The sequence below is a fragment of the Pholis gunnellus genome, assembly GCF_910591455.1.
Source record: "Pholis gunnellus genome assembly, chromosome: 10".
Taxonomy (NCBI): domain Eukaryota; kingdom Metazoa; phylum Chordata; class Actinopteri; order Perciformes; family Pholidae; genus Pholis; species Pholis gunnellus.
This window is the reverse complement of record NC_136537.1, coordinates 24,161,607-24,177,060: the sequence shown is the minus strand read 5'-3', so window position 1 is coordinate 24,177,060 and position 15,454 is coordinate 24,161,607. Positions and strand designations below refer to the sequence as shown.

General features: G+C 42.6%; 1 protein-coding gene across 1 annotated transcript in view; it reads left to right on the top strand.

Moving 5' to 3' along the window:
• htr4 (5-hydroxytryptamine receptor 4) overlaps positions 1-15,454 on the top strand; it is a 140,090-nt gene that overhangs the window by 67,077 nt on the left and 57,559 nt on the right. The window contains exons 3-4 of the mRNA XM_079167025.1: positions 7,406-7,519; positions 13,991-14,191. Coding sequence (XP_079023151.1) covers positions 7,406-7,519; positions 13,991-14,191 — 315 coding nt within the window. The remainder of the gene's footprint in view (positions 1-7,405; positions 7,520-13,990; positions 14,192-15,454) is intronic.

The following is a 15,454-nucleotide window of genomic DNA, read 5'->3' as shown; positions in this document are numbered from 1 at the left end:
TGGAGGTTAAAAGCTCTGAGACCACTGGAAGGGGGGCTGCTGGGTTTTAGACAGCGAGCTCAGTAAAGTGCTGCGCTACAGGGAGGTTGAGGGAGTTACTCTAGATTGACATTTACAGTCATGATGACGGGTGCACATGCAAGCTTTCACACGCTTCAGTTAGCTGTGTGAAAGAATCGGATGAATGCTTCGCTAAATGTCCGGTCGAGTCAGATCGTCACCTTTGCTTTTCTTCCTTGTCTTTGCTTGGTGACTGATTATTGATTGGTAAGATCTGTCGATGTGGAGGCCTTCTGAAAAACATGTTCGTGATGACAGGCAGTGAAAGAGAAGCGGACTGAAGGACTGTAAATACTGTAGCTGAGATGTGTGAACATGGTGACATCCAAGTCCTCAAGGGATTAGAAATAGGAGCAGTCGGACAACCAAACTGCTCGTGAACATGAGAGGTGTCACCATGTTTGATTCTCAAACAAAAATGGATTGAAATGAGTTTTGTTTTTATCTTAAAATCTTTATTTGGAAGTAAAACAGAAAGCGAGTGCACATTAAGGTTGATGATGGACAATTCTGCAACCAGTGTCTACATGCATTGTGGCTTTCTGCAATATCTGTGCATGCGTAAGAGTTTGGGTAAGTTAGGGACGTATCATGGTTACGATTAACTGCAGGTCTTTGACACGACATGAACTCTGGTCTCCTGCATTAAATGATAGATGAGCTACACGGCCATCTTACGTCTCACCTTGCTGTAGTAGTCATTAGTGCTAAAAGTTGGGACTGGACATTGGAATTATAACTATAAGGAATAATGGTTATAATCGCTCATTACACAGAAAAACTATGTGCACAGAACTACGGTGAGAACAGTGGGTCAGAGTTGAAGAGCAGCTTGGTCTGATATGTGTGACGAATGTTTACAACAGTTTCAGAAGTATTTGTACTATTGGTCTTTGTTTCCTGTCCCGTTTGTCTGACCTGGGGTTTGGCGTCTGGCTGTTGGTGTCTCTTTACTTTTAGTTTTTCCCCCGATCTCAATAATGTACTCGTTGAGTAAAATGTTCTCATTACCAAACAATACAAATATGAAACCAGAGTTTTTCCTCATTAGCTAAGACAAACAGAAAAGTTTCCTTCAGACCAAATGTTGCTCACAATGTTGATCCCACTACGAGCTCTGAAGGCAGCGACCTGGTTTGAATTGCATTTGTTTGAACCGTCAAAAACACTTTAATGCTCTCTGGAGCTTTTTAACCGCCGACACTTTTAAACCGGATTGTGTTTCATACCGTATTGCTGCTTCTCTCTTGAGCCTTTTTATGCTGTAAAAAGCTCCCTGTGCGAGGTGAGGTAAAGACAACAGAGCCTAACAGCAACAAAACTTCAGTTTGACCCCTCGGCTCGGCAGGAACAGAAACCTGTCGTTCAGAGGCCAACCTCAGCCTCTTAGAGAGCCCTCGTCACGGCAAAGAAAATAATCTACTGGGACTGTAAAAACAGACGGCAGGTAGAAGAGCAACGCTCAGACCAACAGTTCAGAGGTGAGCTGTGACCGAAACACCACGTCAGAACTTGATTGGCAATTTGATACATCTACAAAGGTGTAGTTTGATTTATTGATCCTGGAGCTGGTAGGAATGTTTAGTTTATTTAAAAAGATCACATACAGGTGTTAGTTTAGTGACTGTTTATTTGTATGTCCTTGTCAGAACAAAATTTTTATATTTCCATAAATTTGAGGTTTTAGATGGATACAGATGTGAAAAAACATTTACTGAAGTTCAGGACTCAGAGTCTCTAAATCATTTTTTCTTTATCACATTTGATACAAAGACTTTGAATCACTGAGTTGTGTGAGAACGCTCATTTCTGCTTGAATAACAAGCGTCCCGAGCTTTCACGCATAATTATTCTTTTTTTTCGGCGTCCTCGTTTGCTCTCTTTTGGTCCCAGCCAGCAGGAGACTCTGTCATGACCCAGCCGTCTATTTCGACACATTTTCGCTTGTTTATGACGCTGAGAAGCAGCGTTTGATACCAGTTGAGACGGCGCCCACGGCCTCTGGTGCCAGTCTGCATAATAGCCGGCTTGTCTTTGCCTGCTGAGAGGGAACGCCAGTGTCCAGACAGCTATTGTTTGCAATTAGGGATTCCCACTTAGGCCTTCAGCTCCAGCCAAAATGTTTTGGTTTTTTTGTGAGACACAATGTCAAATGTGAGGCCTTTCTTGTTGATAAGAGCATGAACAGAGAAAACAGGCTGGGATGGGTGAGATCTGGTCCTGTTGGGGTTAGCAAGTGCACATCCTCCACTGCAGAAATGTGGTTTAGTAAGATGTATGAAGCTGCTTACCAGTTATCAAATAACTAGAAGGGCACTTGGAGCGTGCAGACCTCTGCCAAGGCAATCTTTATGAGTGAAAAATAAAGTGTGTATAAGTGATTTGGATCCGCTCCAAAATCATGGGAGTCCCGTGCTCCACCTCTCCAAGGTTCATGAATATCAGGCCAGCAGTTTTTAGGGAATCCCTCTTACAAACAAAACAAGAGAACCTTAAAGGTAAATAATAAGTCAAAAGAGTGGGAGAGTTATTTCATTTAGTCACATTCATGTTCTACCTCACACAATGGAGGGGACTTGTAATTGAAGCTCTTCCAAGGCTTAGATTGACATAAACTCTCTCAGTTGAATCATCAGTACAAAAGATTTCCAAAAAGATGAATATCTGGTTCTTTCATAAAAGATACATGGGTGTGTTCCAACCTGTTTACATAAAGAAAAGTGGTCAACTACGACTCCCAAGGTGCATTTCAGCAAGAAACCATCCTTTACCTGATGAAGCATTCTCACCTTCTCATAACTGGTGGTTACAGCCACTGTGAAGCTCAACACGGGAGGCAGAATCTTCTGTTCAGCGTCTGGGATGAACAGCAGTGATGATCCTTATGTTTCCTTCCTGATGCTCAGACAAACCGAACCCGGTTGGCTCTATTTTAAATTGCCCCCTCTTATGGATCAGCTGTTTCCTGTAGGACCTCTCACAGACACAGGAAGTGTCCTGATGCTGTCGTCCTCAGATGAACGAGAACTTTCTAGGACTGTCAGAGGAGCGCAGATCTTAAATGATGCATGAGCCCTGCATGTAGTACATCAGAGTCAACTCTGCAATATTTAGCAGTCTACGAGTAACCAAACCCCCTTTTTGTGGCGTTTTCTTTATTTTGAATCTTATGTTTTTTAATCGTGCTTTAATGTGCTGTACTCCGCTCCAGCAGTTTTCTGCTAACAACTTAAATTAGAGAGGCATAAATTAAGTAAATGTCAACAAGTATTCACTCCCAACTCATCAAATACTGATGCTTGGGGTCAGTTTTTGATGAGTCAGGGATGTTGTGTCTTTTCCCCTTATTTCATGCATAGTGTCTTAAAAAAAATTAATAAACTCCCAACGTAGGTTCACTTTGTTTCAAGGCTTGCTTACGCATCAAAACCACTTGGTATAGTTCAGGAAAAGATTGTGGTTTGGGTTCAAATAAGTATGCCTGTTACGTAACTGGTGTAAAGTACAGAAATCACGTAACAAAACTACTGTAAAATAGCAACTTTAACTTGGTTTCACCCGTCCAACCTATCTCTGATCTCTGATATAGTACGTCAGTTAATCTCACCGTGTAATAGCGATGCAGATGGGTTTACATTGTTGAAAGTCCAGTGTGTCTCATACAGACGCTGAAGGAAGCCTCATGCATCGCTGTCTATATTTGAGGAGTTGGGAGTGAAACCAGGTTGTAAATGTGCAGCAGACAGAAACAAATTTGCAAAATAAAAAAAGTTAAAACCAAATGATAAAGATGAATGACTACTCCAGACGAGCTGCGTAGCTTGTGGTGTTTTTGCGTTTGATGACATCATCTACAGCCGAATGTGAGGCGAAGTGAAACTAACATCACGCTTCTGTTCTGACTTGAGGAGAAAAAGAGACATTTTAAAAGCTTAACATTTGAATGCAATAGCGAATGCTTTCACCACATCCACTGCAACGTTGTACAGGCCCCCAAAGGTGACAGCTTCCGTGCCATCAGCTCACTTCAGTCGACGTGTTGACGTAATATGCTCATGCAGAATCACCGGAGTGTTCAGTCAGGCGGCGCACAGTCGACTCTTCAGGCCGTCCGTGTGGACCACCGAGGTTCCTGCCTGCATTCATCAGGGCTGAAGAAGAAACTAAAACGTGCTCTTTGGATCCAATCAGCAGCACTTCGGCAGCTCGTTCATACCTGATATGGAGCCTCTGAGAGGACTTAAAAATAGACTGTGATGCAGAAGATATTCTGAGGCAGAGTAGGTCATCTTTTTTCACTTCCTGTTACAGCTAAGATCACATTTAGCAGACGCATCAAAATCACTCAGACCCTAAAAAACAGGTAGAAATAAAGCCGATATTGTGTGTGTGTGTGTGTGTGTGTGTGTGTGTGTGTGTGTGTGTGTGCGTGCACTCTGTCTTCATGACAGATTGGAGCTTTTTAGAGCTTCTTGTCTGGAGGTATTTCCCTAGTCAGTCCTCATCTGGCCTTAATTGGGGCTGCTAGCTTGCTGATTGCGAGGCAGAAGTTCAGCTTAGCTGCGGGTCAAAGTTCATGTGTATCGGATGTCAACAACGTTTCGACTTCTCCGTTTTGCTCAGTAGTTGCGTCGCTGCAATCTCTTCCACAGTGTCGCAGATTCAAGAGCAAATGAGGGTGTGCAGAAGGAGCTCTTCGTACATCTGGAAAATTAATTTAGAGCACATGGTGTGGAGTGAGAGAGCATATTTGTTGCCACAAATGCCTCCAACATCTCACCTGTGGTCTTCTGTAAGCTAAGCACACATTCGATATACAGAAGCTTACAGAGGAAGGCAGTGCATTAATTGATAAATAACATAACTTTCATCCAACGGGCAAAATAATAAGATCATAAAATCGTATCCGTGTTTTGCAGAAACATACAATTCCACGGGGCCGAACTGAGCATCGAAGCTCAGCAGAGGACTACAGTTGTACTGAAGCTTTCAGGTTACAATGGTGTTGCTGATCGTGTACATTTTGTACCACCTTGTCATTTGCAAAAAAAATAAATGGTATTGAATTGTTCCCTAACAATGAGGGAGCAGATCAGACGCAGGTAACTAATGATCAGGAAGAGTGTGTTCAGAAAGCGCAGAGACAAAGTGCGGCTCATGCATTGTCAAATCCAGTTTGAGCGAGGACATGTGTATGCTGCCTGTTACACTGTGTTAAAAGGTGGTCGCTACTACAATCACGCTCGTATCAATGTCTCGTTCCGGAGAAAGGTCGGACTGTGCAGCCGACAAATTCAAGATGAAAGAAGCTTAGTGTGGTGGTGCGGAGGCCGTTCTAAAGGTTTTTTGGGGGATAATGATGCTTCTGTTGAGAAGCTGTCAGCCTTCCCATTTGATCTGATTAGTGTGTTGGCACCACTGATCAAAGAACAAGCCTCATTTGCACACTATCACATTCGCGTTTGAACCTCAGATGGTGAGAGTAAAATCATTTGGCAGATAGAGACGGACGTTGAGCAGCGACTCACTGAGGCGCCGTATTAGCATATTGCAGATAACGTGGACAGAAAATAAAAATCCATAAATAAACTGCCCCAAAACTTTCCAGTGGACTTGCCGGACAAAGACCCGGGAGAAGACAGATTAAAATGTTGCTTCTGTAATGGAATAAAGTACTCGTACTTGAAGTCAAGGCCAGTCTTCAAGTGCGAGAGACCACGAGCCTCAGCGGGATTCCCGTAATGCATTACCGACAAGTCTGAGATTAAACAAGTCCACACAACTCACTCCGAGGGCTTTGATTCAGAACTCGCGCAGACTACTTTGTTGTACCTCGAGACGTTTTGTTGAAGCCGTGCCAAGGTTATAGTAGACGTATAGGAGCAGAGATGCATCGTCTGCAGTTTTCACGACGTAAAATATATTACGGGTCCTGGTGGCGCATCGTGAATTAGCGCCCTAGGCCTCCTGAACCTGAGAGGAAAAAGCTACTTTTTTTTGCTGTTTTCTTCACAGACTAAGACGTGTGCTGTCAAAGAATCCGCTCATTGTGAATCACTATGGATGAAAATGCCAAAGACGTCAGTGAAATTGATCGTTCGGTGGCAGAGATGTTGAGTTTATGCCTTTCAGCTCTCGCTACAGCGATGACTCCATTTAAGGCCTCTGTCATTTTGAAGATGCAGATATCAGCGGACGTTTGCTGGCATCAAAATGTTTGGACTCCATTTTGGATTATTTGGAGATATATTTTCTGTAATTATTGTCGATAAATTGCTGCGTATTATTTGAGTATTTACTCAGCTTCTAGGCGCTGACCTCGTCATGATGCTACGTCCTCTCTAGGCTCACATAAGGGTGGATGCTTGGGTGGAGGCGCAGTGGCAGCAAGCACTGACATATCGTACCCAGATACGAGTGGAAAAGTTCAACTTATTGAGTTTTCAGTTCGGAATTCAAGAAGATTGAAAGCTTTGAAGTTTCCCGTAGCGCTGGAACGATATCTCTCAAATAGCCTGATGCTCCACCGCTTTGATTTTGCAGAGATTGAAAAAGAAAAACATCAATCAGGACGATGTGAGTTTTGAAGATTTCATCTTCCTGTGCTGGAGCCAAGCGTGTCGTGTCAACACACAAAGATATTAACTATTAGATTGACATATTTCAGACGGATGCCGATAGATGTTGATGAGTCTAAAATAATTATAATAATAATGCTCATTTCTTTTTCTGTGTCTTTGGCAGCTCACGCTAACGTAGCCAGGTCCTCCTCCACTAACGTTAACGTAACGTTAACGTGTTCCCTGCCGAGGCCTGCTGACGGTGTTAAACCCTTCAGGCTCTCGTGTATTTGGAATCTCAACCTTTTAAAGCAGTCGGTCGAGTACAACACCTCTGATGCTCGTGTTGCTGATTTTAAATGTGTCGCGTGGCTGATCAGGCGTGGATGTTTTTATGATAGCAACATCAAAATATAAAAAAACACTCTGGACTAGTTTGTGTCGTCTCGCTGTGGATCTGGAATAAATGTCACATATTGTAGATTCACCGTTTGACTTTATGAGCAGCAGATAAATCCTGCTTTCTACCAATAACTACACCGATTCCTGAACTTAATTTAGAAGAGTTGAGTCAAGCCATTAGTGGGAGTGGATTTCTTTTTCGCTGATGTGGCGAAATACAGGCTGATAAAAGGAAGATTGATTTTTACAGAAAGAAATCTTAAGTGCAGCTGAACTAACTTTTCTTCTTCTTTTGTGAAACGATGCAGACTGTGGTTTCTCTCTGCAGATCTGAACTGATGTGTTGTTGTGTTTTGTCTTTTTTTTTGTTGGTGTTTCCATAGCAACAGCATGCCAAAGCGGATCGCTCTGATGTGCTTCCTGTCTCTGGTCATACTGATGAGCATCCTGGGAAACCTGCTGGTCATGGTGGCCGTCTGCAAGGACAGACAACTCAGGTGGGACAGAGCTTCATCTCCTTCCCCCCCCGACGTATTTTTATATTTTTATAATAATACGACCTTATTTCAGAGAATGTCTCCTCGAGTGTCTTAAGTGAGACAAAGACAGAAAGGATGATGTGAGAGAGGAAAGAGAGAAGTAGAGCCACAGTTACATGAACTGCTTCTGAGACAGGAATGTAGACAGTGGATTCCCAACACTGAACACAGAAGCACAGCAGAATACACCGCAGCAATGAATCAAAGAATATCTACATACCGTACATTTCACGAACATAATGTTCAGCGTGTTCTTCTGTGAAGCCTAACGAGAAACTGCAACGATGTCTGGGACTCGGGACTCGGGCAGAGCCGGTAGGTCAACCTGAGGACGGCCATGTCATGTGGAAGCCGCCGTCACCACAATGATTCATTCTTCCTCTCCTCCTCTTCTTCCTCTCTCTTTCTCTATCGTGTACCATCTCTCTGATAGTTGCACTCTCTCTCTCTCTCTCTCTCTCTTTGTCTGTCTTTCTATCTGCCGTGAGAGCTCAGGGTGACCATTGTGATGCTGACATGTGTGTGTGTGTGTTGGGTTGTGTGAAGGATGAATGCATGCGAGAAAGAAAAATGTGTATGTGGGAATAAAAAGTAATTAAAGCGAGCATTCATTTCTGTGTATAAATGTGTGTGTGTGTGTGTGTGTGTGTGTGTATTTAAGAACATTGATGAGTGACAAAGTCACCGCTGTGATGTCTCACCTCCCTGAGGAGAGAGCGATGACACGCTGTCTTTATTTGTCCCGGCATCATTGTCTTTCTGTCCACTGGGAGATACACACACACACACACACACACACACAGAGAGAGAGAGAGACAGCCACTGTTTTTACTCCTTCACCTTAACTGCAAACATGCAAATTTACAAAAAAAGACACAAACGCATTATAGATGCACACGAAAAAAATAGAAAAGACTCTCTCCTGCTCCGTCGGAGTGTCCCCTGGGTGACCGTGTTTGTGACAAAATATAAAGCATAACTCTGAGCACATCGTTAAAAAACCTGTTCAGCGGCAGCAGAGTCGGCCTGTTTCTTAGTCAGTCAATCGTAAGAGAAACAGCCAGTCGGTATTTTTGAATTCACCTTATTCGGCGCAGGAATACTTCACCCACAAGAAGACTACTTGTGTATCGATTACTCACCGCGTGTCACCTTGAATTCCTGGAGAAAAAACATTTTGTTTTCCTCGCTGTGAACGGAGAATGAAGTGAACCATCAATCAGCTTAATGAGGAATATATTCAAGGTGCTGGCGAGCCAGTTTGACTCTCTAGGCTCTCTGACTCTGACCTCGTGCATCTCTGCAGGATCTATGGAAGCAGGAGAGACGATGGGATGACATCATCAAAACAGATTGTCGGAGAAATGGCGGGCGTGGGAGGTGAACGACGCGGCCGCCTAGAATCCCACATGCATGCACGTATTCGGTGGTCTTTCACTCGGGAGGCCGCTGTTCGTTCCGCGTGTGAAACAAGAAGTCTACCTTGATGTATTTGTCCCGTAAACTTGAGGACTTCAGTATGCACTACCGTAGTTATTTTATATCTTTTCCTAAACCGAACTAAGTTGTTTAACTTTGAAAAGACTGGATGCACGTAAAGAGCAGAAATCAACACGTAGTGCTGGACTTTTGCAAAACACATGAAAAATGAGGAGTAACTTTTTTGTAAGATATCGAACTGTTCTACGAGAATATGTTTGACAAAAGGGGGTTATAGCCAAACAGTCAGTTAGCAATCACTTAATTACCAACAAGTAAGTAAGTTAGCAAAACATGCTACATGTTAGCATGTCACACTTAAAAGCCATGACAGGGAAAGATTTAAAATATATATTATTACAATGCTAGCACACTCTGTGACGTGTCTGCAGCCTGCAGGAGAGGAAAGCTGCCAGACACGTTAAGAGGCATTTCACACACACACACACACACAAACACACAGTCGTTTGCAGGGAGTTGACACCAGCAGAGGGTGATTCAGAGGGTGCTACACCACTCATCAATAACTACCACACAAACAGCCACTCTCACCAACCACCTCTTGTTTCTCTCAATGTGTCATGTCGTGTGTGTGTGTGTGTGTGAACAAGGAAAACACACTCACTCACCCACCCACACACCCCCCACACACACACACACACACCCCCACCCACCCCCACACACACACACACACAGACACAGACACATGCTGCCACACAGTCTGCATGCTGTTGATACTGGACATCGGGCAGCTCTATGAGCAACTGTGGTGATTAACCTGCAGGATCTTAGTGAAGGGTCTTTGTATTTTGTATCTAATAAGCATATTTGTGCAATAAAAATGCGCTGGAGGATATTTCATTTTCATTACATTTCAGTATGGGGATAGTCAGATTACTGTTTTTATTGTGATAACAATACAAATTAAATTTGTGTTTTATAATTTTCCCATATTTTCATTGTCTAACCTTTGTTTTCCTTTTGATTTGTGCCGTTTTGTAGAAACAGTTCGCCCGTAGTCGTCACAAAGAGGCATTCTGTAGTCAACGCAGGCGTTCACCCCTTTGGATTTAACCACATGACACGGACACAGATTATCTTATCTTTCTACAAGAAAGGAAGAACAAATATTAAATCCAAGCAATTCAATAAATACAATAATTAAATGAAAGAACACAAGAAATCCACTCAAAGTGGCTTTAAAAGCATTAAGAAAGATTATCATTAGCATTCCAATCACTGCTGTGGTGATCACAATGTTGTTGCTGAGGCATTTAACGCCTATAATAATAGCTTAATGCTTTTTATTGTTGTTTTGTTCTCGCTACCTCAGGCTCGTTTGATTTACATGTTCTTAGCCTTAGACAAGAGAAGTGGACCTGCTACAAATTAACAGAAGTTTCAAAACTAAATTCCAACACTTTTGATATCTGACAATATTTCAGAATCATTGTCTTCTCTACAATCAAAGTATTTAACTTCACAAAGAAAAACGGGGCGTTTTAACTTAATTAAATTTAAGGATTTAAAGAATTTACATTTCTGTTTTTTTAATGAATGTATGATTTCATCCCTCTTCTCCTCTTTGCAGTATTTTCTTCTGAAACATGCTCATCTCTCCTCTTCTTTCTATATTATCCACTCGACACAACGTGCGTCTGTAAATCACACCAACCTTCCAGTAACACGATCCCTTTTAATACACTTTATTTATTCTTGGCACTTTAAGCTAAACACGATATGTCATCCTAACTAAACGCCTCCCGCTCTGGGTATGTTAATGGTTTCTAAACTGTCCTGAATTACAGCCAACAACTGTGTGTGTGTGTGTGTGTGTGTGTGTGTGTGTGTGTGTGTGTGTGTGTGTGTGTGTGTGTGTGTATATATATAAACCTCATTAATCTACAGAAGGTGTGCACATTGTTTTCTGTGTTTCCGCTTGCGTTGATACATCTATTCATGTGTGTTTGTGTGTTTTTCCGATGCGTGCATGTGAACATGTGTGTGTGTGCATGTCCGACATGATTTATACTGTGGCGCAGCAGACAGCTGCTTGGTTCCTGCACTAACACTCTGTTTTTAAGGGGCTGTTTGGGTTTAGTGACAGGCAGATGGAAAACCCTCACAGCCGTCCGCTCTTACTGACCCTATTTATAGACCGCAGACCATCCACGTGGCCGACAGCGTGGAGAACAGACCAGCTGACCCTTTCACGGGTTGACTGGTTGGTTGGTGGTTCGCCTGTGAAACCAGGTGATGATGCGTGTCACTATGCACTTGTTACATGCGTGTCTTTTACAAATGAACTTCCATCTTCACAGGAAGTTAGGTTTAGGCAACAAACCTACTTAGGTGGGAAATATTGCGGTTGACGTTAACTTGACTGACTAACAAAATGAACAAATGACGTGACAAAATATCAACATTGACTTTTAGTCTCACAATAGACACAAACACCGGTCTGCTGGGTGAAAGTCCTGTGTTTGTTTGACCCGTCCACCACCGCTCCCACCCAACAGTCACAGACTCTCTCGCTCTTTACACGACGTTGGCATCTAATAATGACACGTACAGGTGTACATTGGAGTTTTGTGAAAGCCTGGTGCGTCTCTTATACGGACGCTAACGGATCCGTATGAGTGGTGGTATCAAGACGCCGAGGGCCACTGACCGAGCTGGGAGTGAGAAGAGGGATACTTGATGAATAAGCAAATGAACCGTAGAAAGAGAAATTCAGTGTAACTTGATAAAAACCTGTGATTTCATAGTTGCAGGGCTCTCTGACAACCATCCCACCCTGAGCTGGCTGTTAAGCAGAGCTCAATGTAGTAGATGAAAGTAAAATATGTCTCGGGTCCATTTTATTGGAGTGTTTTTATCTCCGCACTACTTTGTAGTAACAGCACGGCCCCTCGCCTGTGACAGCTGTATTGCTTCGATAAAGAAAACCAACTTTTATCACAGGGAAAGGGATAAAGAGTCTGCTGAGTGTTAGAACAAAGTGGACTCCAGGCTCCTTTATATCATTACGAACAACCTATTTGCAGAATGAATCTACCTTAATCTCTTTCTGTCTCGCTGTGGTTTCACCTCATTTCAAATTGAGCGTTTGATGACTTTTCTCAACGTGTCATCACTCCTCTGTCCTCCGCCTCCCATTCAAGGGAATAGAGAGGTGGATGTTTTCTCTTTCCTCTCAGTGTTGTTGTTGCCCTGTTCCCGTGGAACCTGTTTTTCTTTTTGCTGATATTTAAAGACAGACTTTTCCCTTTCTGCCTCTTGTTTGGCTCAGAGTCGGAGTGGCTGTATGGAGTTCTGTGCAGGCCCATCAACTTCTTCCACAACGAGTAGGGAAAAGCATTTCTTTATGGAATTGGCTTTGTGCTGGCCGGCATTGTCGTGTTGCAACAGGAAGGAGACGAACGCAAACTGTTGCCACAAAAGGTGGAAGAACATTATTGTCTAATTGGCTTAAAATAACTATGGAAATGGCGTTTCTTAAGTATGGAAGTTACGTGACAAATAAATCAACGTTTGGTTTAATTTACTTACGGAGCTGGCGTTACTGAAGATACATGACAAATGTACAGTGTCAGGAGTTGCAACTTGTTGCTTTCTTGAGCTTCTGTTGTCTGTATTCATGATAGAAAACACACTATGATGGGAGAAATAAGCGGTGCCCATTATTCATTTAACAAATGTTACTCAATTTCCTAAAAGACAAAAGCATACCCACGTAAACCAACCTTCTGTTTATTTTCATGAATCCGTTTTTTTATTGAAACGTGTCCTTTTGTTTTTTCCAAACATGTGAAACTCGTTGTCATGATGACAAAGAGCTCTCAGGAGCTGCTCTTTTGTTTTTTCTATAATTGATTTTCACTGATCTCTCCATCATTAGCCCCCCCCACAAAAATAAACAACTCTTTTTCATGGAAACAATACGCCTGGTATTGGTTGTTGCTGCCCAACAGCACAGTTGATATTCATACAGCTGCCAAGCTCTCAGTATCAGTCACTGCACAAGTGTGATTCAACGTCACTGAGGAACAGCGTTGCCAAAGTAATTACCTTCTTGTTTTCACCGTGTGAGTCTGTGAGTCATCGTGACAGAATGTGTTCCTGGAGACGGCGGCTGAAGCAGTTCGGAGGACTTTGTTAGGCGTTTGTTATATTTCTGTCTGTCTATGGACAGATTGTGTCACCGCGATAGCGTTGCAACACGCAGTCACAAAACTCACAGGTGTGTAGTTGAAACACAGTCTGGCGACAGTTGGTGAAATTGTCACTTTGTCATTTTGAATCTATTGTTTTGTGTACATGGACAAAAATGTTCAACTTTCAAAAGGAATATATTTCAATCCAAAGTATCTTTCCTGCCTGCACCGAGTCAGTCAGGACAACATCCGGCAACAAAACAAAATCACTTAGTTAGTTGAAGGGAACAGTCATGAACCCGTCACTTAACAACAACGCTTCAGGGCTCGCGCCCCCCAGTCTCGTTGTGAGCTGGACCCCTCCTCCTCGCCACCAGCCCACTATAAGTCGTCTTTCTCAGTGTTTTACTCCACATATTTAGCTCTGACTGTTGCATAGTAACGTTGATACGTTTTATTGTCTATCCACCATGAAAAAGGATCCGAATCGACTTTTCAAAAATGTCTGTTAATGTTCATCCCGAGGTTTCTAGTTTGACAGTAAACATGTAAAGTTTTTATTTATTCAAATCACATTTTTCTTAATTGAGGTCTTGTTTTTTGAATAATGATGTCAAAACAGCAGCGTTAACCCTTACATCTACTCCACTCTCCTTCCATTTCATGATCTAAATATGCATCGTCAGCATTGTTCATTCATTATTGATTAACTGATCATAAAAACAGGTATCGCACCAGAATGATAACGCATATTTGTTTATCTAAACTCCTCTCGTTCTTTTTCCTCCACCAGGAAAATCAAGACCAACTACTTCATCGTGTCTCTGGCGTTTGCCGACCTGCTGGTGTCGGTGCTGGTGATGCCGTTTGGTGCCATCGAGCTGGTCCACGAGCACTGGATCTACGGCGAGACCTTCTGCCTGGTCCGGACATCGCTGGACGTCCTGCTGACCACCGCGTCCATCCTGCACCTGTGCTGCATCGCCCTGGACAGGTGAGACGTTCCCACATGAGTGTGAAAACACCGGCTCTGTGTTTTAGACACAGACGAAAACAAAATGTGTGAACACGTAGAGTCAAATTCACAGAAAAGTCTGAAACAATGGCAGGAAGTAAAGACAGCATCAGAGCTTTATGTTTAGGTAAATAAATAAAGGAAAATATAAAAGCTATACTTTCTCTATGAACACCACAAGTTCACTTTATGTTGTTTTAACTAAAATAGAATATTTACTCTGGACAATTTAGTCTGTACAATGCAAAAAAAACCAAAACAACAATTATGTAATAAAAAAGTCTCTCCAATGTTCTGCTCAACAGAATCACAGCGGTGTGATTCACTGACAATGAAATAGCGTTCATCTTACTTTAGACAGGTGTGACACCTTGAGGTACGTGGAAAGCTGCTGTGGGGATTGAACGAGAGCTGCTGTGTAGTTGTTGTGTAGATGAGTCGTTCCAGGTCGAACTGATCTGCAGTACATCAAGGCCTGCAGTCTGAACTCGTCCAATTCACAAACATCACGTCGTGTGTATTTTCCTGCTTGCGCCTGGTTGGGTTTTGTGTAAAAGTTTTATTTGAAGAGGATTTAATAAGGTTGTAAAGTTGCCCAAAAACTAAAGAAAATAGTTTCTAGTACTGTTCAAAATTAACTTTTTTCCCCCCAAAGTCGTTCCCATGAAAATGATTTTAATAGAAGAACACGGATTACTCACCGAAGCTTGAAGTTGGGTTCGGAGCTGAAACATTAGTCTCTGGATCTCTGAAGGGTGAGCACTGTAGCAGCAGAGTGATGTTACGGACCGTGTGAGGATGTAGACCGGATAAATTATTTTTATTGCCTCTGCAGCCAGACCGATAGAACGCATCCCAACACACTTTGTCATTTACAGCACCGCACGGCAGTGGACATAAATCTAACGGACAATTCACACTGAGAGAGAGCACTACAAAGGTTATTCATTCAGTGAAATACACAAACATGTTGTTATATGTATGTTGATGTATGAATGTGTCTATCTTGAGAATTCTAGTTTCTGATTGGCAGGTTAGCCCTCATTAGCTAGTTAGCTCGCTAGCACTTTGGGACAGGGACTGTTCATCACCTCAAACCCCATCAGTCCAAAGCATATTGAATGACTCAGATATGCTGCTGTTGTCTTGAGACTTGAGACTTTTCAAACACGCTGCAATATTGTAAGCCCTAAAAAAACGAAGCGAGCGAGCGACGCTGAGGAAACTTTCTGTATTAGAAGT